Raw genomic sequence first — 15,486 nt, forward strand, 5'->3', positions numbered from 1 at the left:
TGACTTTCATGGCAAAATTTAAGTGCAGATTTGTGAACATTTTTCACCATTTACGAAACAACAAATTTTGGTGTTATGTAGACAATATATTTCTGCTGTGGTCTGGTATAGAAAATCAATTCAGGTGAACCAACCTGATAATAAACCAACTCAATTTGAAAAAACAGAATTCACCAGTGAAATCCAGCAGAACCAACTGCATTTATGTGCTGGTTGAATTTGTAAATGATCATTGTATCATGTCTTTGTTCTAGAAATGCCATCAAGTATCCACCTGCAAGGGGTGTAAAAAAGCTTGCGGCTGAGCCAGTTTTGTTGCGGCCATGAGAAAACTTCAGACAATGTTTCCTTTGAAAGGAAATCACAGAGAAGGATGGAAACATTCAGAAAGGGCATTACAGAAATGAGAAACTGGTCACTGCTTATAAAAAACAAAAAAACATTTTTCCAGGAAAAGAAGTTGTCTTATACCAAAGCTACAGCACAAAACATGAATGAACGAATGGTGTTTGTGTCGGTGTTTAGTAAAAAGTCCATTCAAATACCCAGAATTATTGCCACAGCACAACACAATATGTAAGCATTTTGTGTGAAACCATAGGCAACTAAACACACACTGCTCAAAGTTTATAAATCGCCCCCATTGACAGAAGGGGTGCAATTCCCTAGGTATTAAATCGGTGTATTTTCCTCTATTAACCAAACACAAGGCATATTAAATGGCCACAATTTCCAAGAGAATGATAAATATATCTGTGTAATACATGGCAAAGTTTCTTCACATGAGAAATAAACAACATGAACACACAGAATTTTATATTAGGTATATTTCTCTTTAATAACATTATTTTACAAAATAGCCAACAATGACATCTTAAAAAAATACTACATCATTTAATAATTCTGTACAATAAAAGAATATTACAACTTTTTATTTTCTTAGGAAAATAAAGTACAATTTTCTATGATGACAAATGAAAACATGCACTAGTTAATGCTTTGCCCTGGGAAATTTCACAAGTAAATAAGATACTAATACACGCTTGTTTCTGACAAGTTAATGGGTTACAGTTCATAGAGAGTAAGTATATACATATTTAGGTGAAGATTATTAGTGTGAAACAATGATAAAGCCAGAGCAAACTAATGCACATTACACGCAGCAAGAGTTCTAATGGTAACCACACAGATATATACAGGTGAAGTGATGTGCAAGCTGGCATAGCACAAATTACTGGGAACTGGTTTTCTAGTGGTGAAATAAGCAATACATATTGGGGTGTGATACTGGATTGAGTTAAAATAAATGTAATATTAGAGATGTTATTCTACATAGACCTTCAGTTTAAGTATATTTTAGTGCTTGAATTCGCAAACCTAGAGTACTGTCATACCACAGTAATGATTATTCAGGCTACATCAAATAAATCAGAATTCATTTACATTTTGTTCTGTATGAAGGGCCACGTGAATCTAATTTGGCACTTCTGTATAAAGATAGGGGCTTTCTGCTTGCAAGGTAGTCTACTAGGCTGCTTTTGCTCCATGTGGCTCTAAGGCCAAGGGTTAGCAGTGTCAGCGCAAGGGGTCACATTAAGGATAAGTGGGTAGCTTAAAACCCCAGAAAGAACTCTAAACAGTCCCTAGAATAACGTACCTTTCTATCTGCATTCAGTCCCATGTGGTTTCTATAGCACAAGCAGCTCAAATGCAACTCTTTCAGTTACTTCCTAGTTTCGAGTGAAGCTCTTCCCCTTTTTTCTGAGCTCTCCTTCTCACTTTAACTGTGAAGACAGCCAAATAGGTGCCTACTTGGCATGCTTGTGCCATTACTCCAATAGAGATCAATGAGTCATGTGCAGCAAACACCTCTTTGACCATCTTCATAGTAAAAGGAAGGAGAGCAAAGAAAAGAAAAGGGGGTGGGGCTTCATCCTAGACCAGGGAGTAGCTGAATGAGCTGCTTGTAAAGTAGAAACCACACAAGTTGGAATGCAGGGAGAAAGGTGTGTTATTCTGGGCACTATTAAGAGCATGTTTAGAGACTGGAAAAAAGTTCACTTATTCTTTAAGATAAAAATCGTATCCGTGCAAAAACAGTGTTTAAAAACAATGAACAGCATAATGTCTGAAAATCTCTCTGTTTAGTCTTATAGTTGAAACATGTTGGTCCAAATAAAATATTCTCATTTACAAATAATGATTACCTTCCATCTTTCAGTTAATGGACAGCAAAGAATAGGCACACAGAACATTGTATACACACAACACAGCACTGCTTTCTCTCCATATATTCCTTTATCCTGAATGTTTGAAAAAGTGCTGCCATATTGGTTGCAGGCTTTGGATCAGGCCTCCTCTAATGCAAAAATGTGGCAGCTCTCACTGATACAATATATATGAGAGGAAACGGAAAACAAGAAATGTTCTGCCCATTAAATTTGTGATGGTCCATACTTTGCTTTCAACTCATCACAACTAAATAGAAAACAGATGCCGCTTCTAAAGGAGTATATTTTCCTCTTGAAATATATCACCATCTACCCTTCAGGCACTAAACTTCTTAGAGCGGTGCCCTCTTAAAATGACATGTTCTCACAACAAATTAGACATTAGGAGTTCTATTAGAACTTTTTTCAAATAAAAACATCTCTTTGAAATGTTTAACAGATATTTGCTATTTTCATCTGCATCAGCTCCCAGTAATTCACTTCATGTCATGGCAATAGCCTAAAATTCTACCTGGTGGCTCTATACATCAAATCTGACAAGCCTGCTGGGCTAATATAAATGTCTCATATAAATAATAATAGAATAAGAAAACACAACACTTATAACAGTGTCAATAAATTACAGAAAGAACCAGCCTACATAGAACAAGTTGCAGACAGCAATCTATAATGTAATAAATGATCATGATGGATGAGGGTGTATTTAACACAAATAATAATCCAGGCCTTGCATTGTTTTTCATATGTGTTTCTTCCATAAATGATGCAGACCAGTGAAGCATGGCTAGTTTAAAGGAAAAATAAAAGTATTTATAAGTATAGCTTATCTTTTTCATTAAATAGGCAGTTAAGTCTGATGGTACAGCTTGCTGTGTCCATCGAACATTCTTTCTTTGAAAATTTGTCTTTATACAAATATGGTAGCATGATAGCCAAACAAGCCATATTATTGTGATCTGATTTTTTGGCCCCCGGGTCATGATAGGGGCAGCTTGCTGGATCATTTTCAGTTCATGAGTCAGTAAGCTATGTACTTGATCTAAAAGGGCCAGGTAGGCAGTTTATTTAGACCTATGTATGGTCAGCTTTATTTCAAAGAGGCAAGCAATACAGCAGGTGCTGCTACACCTTTGAAAATAGACAAGGATTATGCAGTGCTGATAATGAGAAATGAGTTTATACTGCCTATTTAATAGAAAAACAGATACTAGATAAACCCTAATTATAAAAAAATTAGATTTTCCTATAACTACAAAAAGTGTCCAGCAATATACATATACAAACACATTCAATTCAGCTTACATTGTGCCCTGTGGAACATATATTTTTCAAATGCTCATTTCAGTCACCAGTATAAAACTGGCATCAAATTATCCGCTCATGAAATTCAAATGAATTCCAAGGAACCAGCATTAAATGTTGCAATCAGTAAACCCACATGAAAGTCAGTTGAGACTGCATTGCTGAGGTGCTAATAAAAGAAGTCCATTTTAACACTGGCAGCCCAAACCAATTCACACTATCACTTAGCATGAACCGAAATGAAACAGATAATGACTGCAGGCCAGATGCACAACTTACAGCATGGATGTTCTATGTTTCTACACACTGCAATATGGGGGGGGGGGGGGGGGGGGGGGGGGGGGGCAAGGCAATAACTAATGCAACATTTGTGCTAGGTCTAGTAAACACTTGCAACCAATTAACAAGTAGCATTTACTGGTCTGCTAGTAAATTGGTTGCCAAGAATTACCACAGCGCAAGCACATTACACCCCATTGGCTTAAATTGTCATTGTGTTTGTACATTACATTACATTGTGTTTGTAACATTAACATTTGCACCTAATATCTAAAATCTGATTCCAGATGAGCATAAGAATGTGAAGCATAAGCTGATTAACACTTTCTGGTAGAGAAAAAAAATCCCCTTTTAATAAAAGAAATAGACATCTTTCTAAAAATATTTTACTGCTTGACGCCATCCATGAAAACAGAGAAAAAAATGGTATAAATAATATAAAAAGAAAAAACAAATCTGAATTTTAGTGGAACCGCTTCCTATAACTTTAAGCTATTTAAAAAATAAATAATGGCTTCAGTCCACTGCTTCCTACTCTATTGTTGCTTATATTATCTATCTGAGTTGTCTGCTAGCATGTAACAAACCCTTAGAGGGTGGCAGTGTTATCTAATAACAAAGCCCATCATGAATTAGTGCTGTACAATCCATTCTATGAAGGTCTCCAATACATTGTATAGACTCCAAGTTATGAACTCTTCTGTAGCGCAAGGGACTTAAACGGAGCAATACATGTATCAACTACATAAAAGGGGCACATTTACAAAGGCATGAACACTCGAGCGTTCATGCGAATGCTCCGAGCGTATTTTTGCCGATTTTTTTGGGCGTCCGCACGACTTTTTCGGACCGCGCACGACTTTTTCGGAAGTTTGCACGAAAAAATTTTAAGGCTGATTACAATTGTTCGGTACGAAAATTTCATGACTTTTGGATCGCCAATACGATATTATCGTGACTAATACGATTTTTTCATAAGCATTTTCGTGATATTTGCGATCTTCCGAAATTTTCGTTTCCAATACGATTTTTTCCCATTCGTGATTCGGATTCGTATATTTGTAAATGTGCCCCAAAGTGTGGCAAATGAAGAAAACAGGTTCTGGCTCTGTGAAAAGCACTTTGAAAACAAGGCTGGATACAAATCCAACATCATGAACTCCATTGTCCCAAATCCAGTCTTTCATTATGCCTCTTGTGTTTGAAGCTGGGGTTGGTCAGCATTAGATTTGTCTAATGTATTATCTGTAGAAGTCCAAGAGTGTTTTTCATTACAGTCCTTTGAGATAGCAGGTAGTATAAGCGGGGCCCATGTCAGAATAGAACTATCCCCCTCTGTTTTGTTGCAGTCTTCTCCTGTAAAAGAAATATATGTATGAGATATTAACTGATGTCCAAGACTAGATATAAACACTTCATTCCTATGCTAGTCTTAACAGCTGAAGGCTCTCTGGGGACTCTGAGAATTGCAGTTTCAGCAGCTGGACAACCTAACACCAATACTTAGGGAAAGGGAAGCCTACCAAGAAAAACTTGTGACAGACAACTGTAGAGGGGCAAGGTTTGCAATAAAGGTATAACCACCAATTAAATACACTGGAACATGAGAGCTGTGTGTACTTCACAGTATTGCCCTTACACAATGTCCATGTAATACACAAAACTTTCAGGCAGAACAAGAAAACTACATCCCATCCCTTTCAAGACAAGAGGGCCAAAGTCATGCCTGAACTCACGTTGCTTCTCCTTGCTACACCAACAATGTTATGTTCTTAGGCAATGGTACATATATTGATTTGGTTGAGTGGCTACAGCCTTTTAACTAACTGATCATTCTTCCTCTCTCTCTTTTTTCTCTCGTCATGATCTTTCATAATCTGCATGACAAAAATTATCTTCAAGAACTGAATGAAGGGCATTTAGATTTCATAAGGAATATGTAGAAAACTCATGTTTGGCCAAACTGTTAATATAAAGGATTATGTACAAGATTATATTTATCATTGCTGCTTTCTAATTGCTTTAACTTTTGACTTTGACAACAAACAGTTCTTCTGTCATCAGTGCTAGAATGATTCAAATTCATCTATTTTATCATTTTGTTATAAAGAGGCAACAGAATAAAGGTTTTTTTGGTGAATATTGTACAACCAGGAACTTTTTTTTTTCCAACTTTCCACTTTTAAAAGACAAAGAAACCCAAACTCATAGGGTAGTGCCAAGATATTACCCCCCCCCCCCCCAGTGTAACGGAAAAATGCAGCACTGCGCCCCTTTCTTACTTATATTTTCTAGGTGCCCGTCTTTAGACTTGAGAAGTATGCAGTAGAGTAAATTTTTGCATTATACTCTACTGCTCATGCACAAGTCTTAGGGGCTGATTTACTTACCCACGAACGGGTCGAATGGAGTCCGATTGCGTTTTTTTCGTAATGATCGGTACTTCGCGATTTTTTCGTATGTTTTGCGATTTTTTCGGATTCTTTACGAATTTTTCGGATCCAATACGATTTTTGCGTAAAAACGCGAGTTTTCCTATCCATTACGAAAGTTGCGTAAAAAGTTGCGCATTTTGCGTAGCGTTAAAACTTACGCGAAAAATGCGCAACTTTTCGCGTAAGTTTTAACGCTACGAAAAATGTGCAACTTTTTACGCAACTTTCGTAATGGATACGAAAAACTCGCGTTTTTACGCAAAAATCGTATTGGTAACGAAAAATTCGTACAGAATCCGAAAAAATCGCAAAACATACGAAAAAGTCGCAAAATGTTCGTTTTCAAGTCGGAACTTTTCCAATTCGGGTCGGATTCGTGGGTTAGTAAATCAGCCCCTTAGTCTGACAACTGGGAAAGGTAAGTGAAATTGTGCGGTGATCATTTTTTCCCACTGTGGGGGACAGGACAGGACAGGGTCTTTCTATATGGTGCCACTGTTTCTATAAGCAAGCATAAGTAATAACTACCCTACCTTTTTATTGCACCAATATCATAAAAAAAATATTTGAGAAAAAAGGTATTTTTTAAGGCAGAAAAAAATGGTGTTTAGGCAATTGAAGGTGCAAAGTTTGCTGCAGGCCTAATGACCACATAGCAACACCAGCAGACAACATTCACTGGTCACCTGTTTATTAGTTGCAATGGGTTACTGGGCAATGGGTTACTGGGCAAACTTTGTGCCTTTTATTATATAAGGATGTGTCTTTTTTTTTTTTTTACCTTCCTGTTGCTCTGTCTCAGTCTGAGTGGCTTCTTCTACGCATATAGAATTTGTTGAAAGCTGTGTTTCTTTTTCATTATGGTCTTCCTCAATTTCTTCACTAAATCTCTGATCAGGAGACGTTAAGCACATAGGAACCATTACATGGTTCAGCGGATTTGTTTCCCCTTCATCCTGCTGAGGGGCCATTCCCACGGGCATCACAGCCACACCATTACCACAATAAGATCCATTGGGTTTAGTAAAGCACCTGTTTTATAAAAAACCAAGAAAAATAGTTACCAATTCCTTTATAATCCTACTAGGAAATATACACTTAAGAGAGAAACATACATCGGGTTTGTAACCATGCAAATGCTACATTTAAGCAAAACACCAGTTAGTACATACATTTTATGTTTGTATAAATACCAGAATGTATCACTTTATGTTAAAGTCCTGCAATATGAGCACTGAAATGTTTTGTGAACATAAAGTGCGATACTAAAGTCCTTAGGAAAATTTTCTCCTTTAAACACCCTTTAGATCCCTGCATGGTATAATATTTTCCTCTTGGAGCCTGGTTATCACAGTTAGTTTTTTGTTCAAACTGAGCTGAAGATCCGGTAGTTTTTGCTAAAGTGTATTCACTCCCTGCTATATATTAATATGAGCCTTTTTCTTTTTGCTTTAACAGAACAAGTTAAGTCTAAGTGGGGCTGGAGCTAAGGAGCTCCCTAATTGCAGCATAAACATTTTTTTCTTCGGGGTAAGTGTGCCACTGAAATCTGTCACCTGTAATTAACTTTTGTTTACACTATATCACTATAATCATAAATAGTCTTGGTCTGTAAGTAAAATACTGATTTTTTTTTTGTTTATAACTGTAGAGGTTAAAAACAGACTTAGCGAGATAATGGTTGACTTTTAAGCCTGATGCAAATCAAATGTATTTCTGTTGTGTATACTGTATACCCCCAGGATGATACGTATTCCGCTAAATATTACGTGATTCCTGCCAAAGAATTCGGTTTAAAGAAATAATGGATACAATTTGCCTTGCTAATTTCCATTAATTAAAACATTGTAGTGGTTTGTCGACTGGGATAGTTTCTGTCTAATGGGAACATTTTCCTGCTTTGTTTACTGACCTGTTATTGTTGCAGCAGTTCCTGCAGTTGATGCATTCAGTAGGATCAGTTTGTGGCAATGCTGTGTACATAACTCTACCCTGCAAAACAAAACATTACATATGTAACTCAGCTAAAACAGTTACAATTTCTATTTTTTGCATGAAAAATATTAGAAATATTAAAAATGCAATACATAAAACAATCACACCAAGAGGAGCATGAACTACTACTATTATTTAAAAATAGTCCTGCCTTATTGTTTTAGAAGTGAGCAGTACTGGCAACCTAGTGCTAATTCATAATGTGGTTGCAATCTTAAATGTTACCACTTAGCTGGAGGTTACCAAGCTCTGTGGCCAACTACACATCTTTTAGAACATGGCCACTAAGGGGGAAGACAACCGGGGCGATTAGTCGACGAGACTCTTAATTAACCTAGTCACGGTGACTAATCACGATGACTTACTGCCCATTGCGGTAAATTGCGTTGGCGTGACAAATCGTGCAAGCAATTTCGCCCCAATGATTAGTCGCCGCGACTAATCGCCCTGTGTATCTTTGCCCTAACCACTATGTATGATTGAGAGCTCAGGAATTCCTGTCTACCCAGAACCATAGCTTCCTTTGTTGATACCACCTGCAATCTGGTCTTGCATTCTATTGGTACAGAGTAGGCCAGAGTGCCGACCAAACTTGTAGGTAACAACTCACATACAGTTCAGTTATGCATAATTACCCCTTAGCAGGGGCAGCAAAATGGTGAATTGCTAATGGCTTTTGATGTATCAAAGTATTATACTTATAATTATACCCGGTGGCCCAGACCCGATCCCTTTACTGCTACCCTGGCCACCGGTGTCCTCCCCTGCAGGGAGGTTTGGAGGCATGGGGTGGGGGCCCATGTGGGGGACACAGCCGGCAGGACACCCGGGGGGGGGGGGGGGGCACAGGGCGAGAGTCTTAGAGGAGAGTCTGCAAACCTACTGGCAGGATTATGCGAAATAATTTCTCTAAAGACTATTGCTGAAAATATGTGTATCGTGGGAGAAACAACAGTTCTATGGTTGCACCTTGTAAAAGTAGTCACAATGTTGTTTTACTCAAGAGCTCATCAAAACAGTAAATGAATACAGGGATAGTCATGGTTATCATAAGCAATAACAATGAACAGATCACTTACATTTGAAAGATGGTGTGGAAGACGCTCATAGTCAACGTATGTTTCTTTCAAAGAGCTGTTACATCCAGGATACATTTCTCCATTTCCTACTCCGCTCGCTCTGTTATGAACTTTATGGTGAATATGAGGGCAACCATTATTAAGATTCCCGTTCCCCATGAAACCTGTGTGGACACTGCCATTGATACGGCTTGTTCCTGGTAATGTGGTATATTCAATAATTTGTCCATTTAGGTCTGCTCCCTGGTATAGATAACCAGGAGGTTCAAACTCTAGATTAAAAAAAAATACACTTGTTATTTGAGTAAACAAGCACTTAAAGGAACAGTAACACAAAAATATTTAAATACCTTATAAGTCACAAAACATCTCTAATATTAGGTCTAGCCTTTCCCCCCCTTGCCTTTTTTAAATGCTTTGTGTAGAATTTTAGTTACGAAATGCTCCATAGCAGTACGGCGAAAAGGCAACGGGTGCTTGAATTCCTGTGTGCACTGACCCGGAAGTTGTCTTTGTGTTGGAGGACCTTCGGCAATTAAGCTTTTTATCAGCTTATGTAGTTTAAATTTATGATCGCAATATTACCCCCCAAACTGTCTGAAGAAATAGAAACATAAATTTAAACTGCATACTCTGATAAAAAGCTTAAGTGCCGAAGGTCCTCCGACACAAAGACAACTTCCGGGTCAGTGCACAAAGGAATTCAAACACCTGTCGCCTTTTCGCTGTGCTGCTATATTTTTGTGTTACTGTTCCTTTAAACATATGTAGTAAAAATAGTAACATTACAATATTTTTAAAGTAAATTCTAAGAAGGTGACTGCAACTTGTTAATGTACATTTACTTTTTAAAATGTACATTACTTGGTAATGTACTTTTTAACGCACTTGGATACATCAAAATCTGCCAAAAAAAAAACAAAAACAAATTTTGCCGCCTACATGCGGGCCCATATTAGGCTAATCTGTTTTTTGGTAAAGGATTCAGCAATTGAATCACAACGGAGGTCTGTGCAGGCCCATCAGGAAAGGACTCCATCAACATGCCGTCCTCGTCCAAAGATGCTTACTTATTTGTATTTGGAGTGGGTCAAAGGGGAAGCGGCTGCATCTCTATTGCGCTCTCTGCACTATAGGAGACCAATTTCAGTTTGAAAAATGGAAATTCAGCTCTTAAAGTTAGAAGGGCTGGCTTTTTATTTATATTACATGCAAACACCGTATTGTGCTTTACATTGCCCTAAGGACTTCCCTTATATAACCTTAAAGGACATGTAACCCCCTCCCCCCCAAAAAAAATACCCAGCCTCATTGAAATCTTTAATTACCTGCACCTCCGGTTTTGAAAAGGGTAAGAGTAAGGCTGCAGCATCCCCTTAACGACTTACGATTCCTTCTCTAATGAACCCAGTTCCCTCCCTCAGGAATTTACTTTGGCTCTGGGCTAACTGAGCATGCTCAGATCTTCTCAGCTCAGATTATTAAACACCCCCTTCTGCCAATCAAGAGATGGCATTGCTGGTTCCCATAGAAACTCTGCTCTAGCGGTCTGCTCCTATTTTTTTCCTAACCTTCTCTCCTGAGTTCAGCTTAACTATTATAGTGCTCAATCCTATCAGGCCTTTTTTACCAAAGTAAGGTCTGCCTGTGTAAGCCTTTATTCTTGACTGCATGAACTTTACAGTGCACATCTGCTGTTTGCAGATGTAAATGTCACCGAAGGATGTGTGAAAGGGAAAATGGCTTCCAGTTGAGAGCTGGCAAACAAAGGGGATAGATGGAGTCGATATGATGCCGTTCTAGTGGGGAATTTGTGCACAGCTTACATGGTAGGAAAATGTAGAGTTTTCATGTCCTTTAATGTAAACAGACCTATACTTTATTAATGTTACAACTTTTATTACGCTCAAAACTACAGTGCAATTGAAGAGCTGATACTACTTACTCTGCATTAGAGTCTGCTGCCGATTCTTCAAAAGACACATAGCAATGAATGCCATAAGAATGAGTACCATTCCTCCAAGCACACAACCAACTATGACATACAAAAAGTCTCCACTTCTGGCTGGTGAATGTGACGGGCTTGAGCTGCGATCAGGGACAGATGGAGTACTAAGATCCAGCACAGGATACTCTGAGGCCCCTGGGCCCCTTCTTGCTGTTAATAAATATAAACAAGTCATTAGTTTTGGATAAGAGGTAGAAGAATAGCATAAGGGAAAATCGGTGCCACTCCACTAAACTCTGGCATTCTGTGAACTCTTTTGCTGAATTATATGGCAAGAGGTAACAATCTTTTATTTATTCTACTATTAAGTGTGCATATTAAATATATGTTGATATGCTGGAATATATGTCAGTGCTGGACTTCAGGTAACCAAATGTAATATTGCTTGAATGGTTCACTTAAATACGATTTAGACAACATTCCAGAGAAGGGAGTTACTTCACTTTAACTTTCTTGACTCACATTCAGATTCCTTACAGGCTGTAATGCCAGCAACAAATCTACATGCTTTCAAGATTCAAGACTTATTAAGCAATGAATCTGCTCTTCTGGATGTTAGACTAACTAAAATGGTGCAACCTCGCCCAGTAGGATTTAGAAGTTCTTGTTTAAAGCAGAGAATTATAAAGATAATTCTGCCAGCCAGTGGATGCTCTGGCTCAGTCAGTATAAATATTCAAGACTGGAATAAATATGTTTTGCAAACAAGAATAACCAAATCACCCTGTTGTATATACTGAAACACAAATGACATATGCCTCACATACATACATACATACATACACATGTGGTGAGGATTAAACAGTTCAGTTGGGAATGCTTGTATGAACATAACAATTGGTGTGCATACAGCTTATGCTTTGTGTAACATTGCCATTTTGTTAATTTCTGCACTACATAATTTTGCCAGCTTTTTTTTTTTGTTTTTTACAAAATCCCACTGAGAAGTATAAGTTTTGGAGCTGCTAGAATTCAACATGCCCCCCCCCCCCTTCAGATGATTTCTAGAAACAACTGCAGTTTTTCTATGTATGCTTTCCTGAAGTCAGCCCTAAAAGAAGGTGAGGAGCTAGATCAAAATGTGCCAGTTCTAACATAAGCTGCTGATGGCTGGACAGACTCATTGTGCTACTATGGCCTGTCCATATACACACATAGCTGAGTATTGGCTATTACATTTTGTTATAAGATTAATTTTTAGAAGTAATGTTATCCTTTACCACAGTTGCTATACCAAAAAGAGGCTCCCAAACTATCTTAGGTTAAAACAGCCAGTTACAATTTTAAACAATTTATACATACGGAGACAAGCTCATCAGATTAAATAAATGTTTACTCCGTTCAATTAGCCACACAACTCAGAAAACCTTTAAAAAAATCTTTAAAAGGGTCAGGTCACTCACCACTCCTTATCGGTGGTCTGGGTGCAATGCCCCAGACCCGCAGCACAGGGAGAAACATTGACTCAAAGCACCATGTGGAACGCACTCAATTGGACACCAGGGCAGTGGTGAAGGTTAAACATAGGTTATTCATAAATACATCCTGACGCGTTTCATGTGTACACACACGTAGTCATAGGTATGCAACCTATGACTACGTGTGTATACACACGAAACGCGTCAGGATGTATTTATGAATAAAGCCGTTTAACCTGCACTGCTGCCCTGGTGTCCGAATGAGTGCATGCCACATGGTGCTTTACCACAGTTGCAGCAACATTAAAAAGACAGTGCTTTTAGTTAACTGTTATATTTAGGGTAATGAAGAACTACTACAGGCATGTAATTACAATGAGCTTTGACTGCTACAGAGCAGATACGGGCTTACATAGAACAAACATTCTGCATAAACTCAAGGATGTTACTGTTTTCTCACAGCTTTACTTAAGCATCATAAGAACTACTTAGCTTGTTTTATTGTTACCTTTAGTTTCACACATCATAACATTGCTGTAATCACTGGCCCCACGTTCATTGAAGCACTGCATTTTGATATCATAAGATGTTTCCGGCTGCAGATGACTGATTAAATGACGTTGCTTTGTTCCTAATGAAAAAAATTGCAGATAAGTGTTCAAATTACTTATTCATTTAAAAAGACAAAAGAGAACTAGAAAGGAAAGTTTGAGAACATGTTGGGTTGAAAAACATGAAGTCACTGAATGGGCTCTGCCCACTTTCAACGACTGTGCAAAGTTTGGGGACCCTGGTTTTAATAGTGTCTGAATGGCAGCAACTTAAATTTCCCCACTGTAAGTCAACGAGTGACATTTGATTGGCAGTTGGTGGCTCCACCCCCTTTTTCTAACCTGGAATTGCAGTTACCCAGTGACTAACTCTGCAAAGTTTAGGGACCCTAGGATTAATAGTTAAAGAACGGCAGCAGTTAAAATTTAAACCAATAAAAGTCAATAGGTGAATTGTGATTGGTGGTTGGTGGGTGTGCCCACTTTTTCTAACCTTGAGTCGAAGTCACCCAGTGACAGACAGTAGGCACCCTGGCATAAATAGTGTGAGAATGACAGCATTTTAAATATAAACCAATAAAATTCAATGGATGAAATCTGATTGGCTGTTAGTGGCCAACCCACTTTTCCTATTTTTGAACTGCAGTCCCCCAGTGACCAACTTTGCAAATTTTGGGGACTCGAGCATAAAAATTGTGGGACTGACAGCATTTTACACTTCACCATTGAAAGCAAATAGGTGAAATCTGATTGGCTGTTGGTGGCTCCACTTACTTTTTCTAACTCTGAACCGCAGTTACCTGGTGACTAGCTCTGCAAAGTTTGGAGACCTTAGTATTAATATTTAAAGAATGTCAGCAGTTTAGATTTAAACATATGAAGTCTATAGGTGAATTCTGATTGGTTGTTGTTGGCCCCACCCACTTTTCTTAACTTGAAACATAGTCACCCAGTGACAAACTGTGCAAAGTTTGGGGACCCTGACATTAAACATGTGAGAATGGCAGCAGTTAAAATTTCCCCACTGAAAACAATGAAAGAAATGTGATTGGCTTTTGGCGGCCCCGCCCACTTTTTCTAACCTTGAGTACGAAGTCACGCAGTGACTGTGCAAATTTTGCGAAACCCTAGCATCAAACCAATAAAATTCAATAGGTGAAATCTGATTGGCTGTTGTTGGCCCCGCCCACTTTTTCAAAACTAAAACTGCAGTCCCCTAGTGACCAACTGTGAAAAGTTTGGGGACCCTGGGGTTAATACTGTGAGAATGGCAGCAGGTTGAATTTCCCCATTTAGAGTCAATACGCAAAATCTGATTGGCTGTTGGTGGCTCCACCCACTTACAAAAATACAAAAAACCTTAAATGCGTAGTCACCCAGTGTCTGACTATGCAAAGTTTGGGAACCCTGGCAACAAACCAATAAAAATCAGTAGTTGAAATCTGATTGGTTGTTGGTGGCTCCGCCCACTTTTGAAAACTAAAGCTGCAGTCCCCTAGTGACCAACTGTGAAAAGTTTGGGGACTCCGGTGTTACTACTGTCAGAATGGCAGCAGATTGAATTTCCCCATTGAAAGTCAATAGGTAAACTCTGATTGGCTGTTGGTGGCTCTGCCCACTTTTTCTTACCTTGAACTACAGTTACCTGTGGGGACCCCGGTGTTATTACTGTGAGAATGGCAGCAGGTTGGATTTCCACCAAGTGAATAGGTAAACTTTGATTGGCTGTTCACAGCTCCGCCCACTTTTGGGCATCCAACAATCATCATATTTTCATTCAGGCTGAGCCCATGACGGTGTGATTCAAGTTTGGGGAGTGTAGTCTCAAAGCTGTAAGATTGGCAGCAGTTTCAATTTCCCCATTAAAGTCAATGGGTGAAATTTGATTGGCTGTTGTTGGCCCCTCCCACATTGGGGTCATCCAACAAATGATGCTGCTTCATTCGGGGTAACCCCATGATTATGTTACTCAAGTTTGGGGGATGTAGCTTCAAAGCTGTAAGAGTGGCAGCAGTTTGAAAATCTTCCCTGTCAAAGTCAATGGAAAAATTGGGGTGTTCAGAGCGGCGCCACAAAAAGACGGGGGGCCGGATCGCTTAGAAAAGCACAAGCAACCTGCTCCGCTATAGGGCGAAGAAGTGTGGTGAGTTTGGGTGTTGTACCCCTAAAACTGTAGGAGGAGTAGCGT

General features: G+C 38.7%; 1 protein-coding gene across 5 annotated transcripts in view; it reads right to left on the reverse strand.

The window, feature by feature from the left end:
- Positions 1-812: 812 nt before the first annotated feature.
- cdon (cell adhesion associated, oncogene regulated) overlaps positions 813-15,486 on the reverse strand; it is a 139,693-nt gene continuing 125,019 nt past the window's right edge. For all 5 annotated transcript variants that reach the window (XM_031906161.1, XM_031906163.1, XM_031906164.1 and 2 more), the window contains 6 exons: positions 13,256-13,378; positions 11,267-11,479; positions 9,322-9,593; positions 8,160-8,239; positions 7,029-7,279; positions 813-5,168 (listed from right to left, as the gene is read on the reverse strand). In XM_031906161.1, the coding sequence (XP_031762021.1) occupies positions 4,999-5,168; positions 7,029-7,279; positions 8,160-8,239; positions 9,322-9,593; positions 11,267-11,479; positions 13,256-13,378 (1,109 nt within the window). In that variant the 3' untranslated portion in view covers positions 813-4,998. The remainder of the gene's footprint in view (positions 5,169-7,028; positions 7,280-8,159; positions 8,240-9,321; positions 9,594-11,266; positions 11,480-13,255; positions 13,379-15,486) is intronic.

This window comes from Xenopus tropicalis, chromosome 7, assembly GCF_000004195.4.
Source record: "Xenopus tropicalis strain Nigerian chromosome 7, UCB_Xtro_10.0, whole genome shotgun sequence".
Taxonomy (NCBI): Eukaryota; Metazoa; Chordata; class Amphibia; order Anura; family Pipidae; genus Xenopus; species Xenopus tropicalis.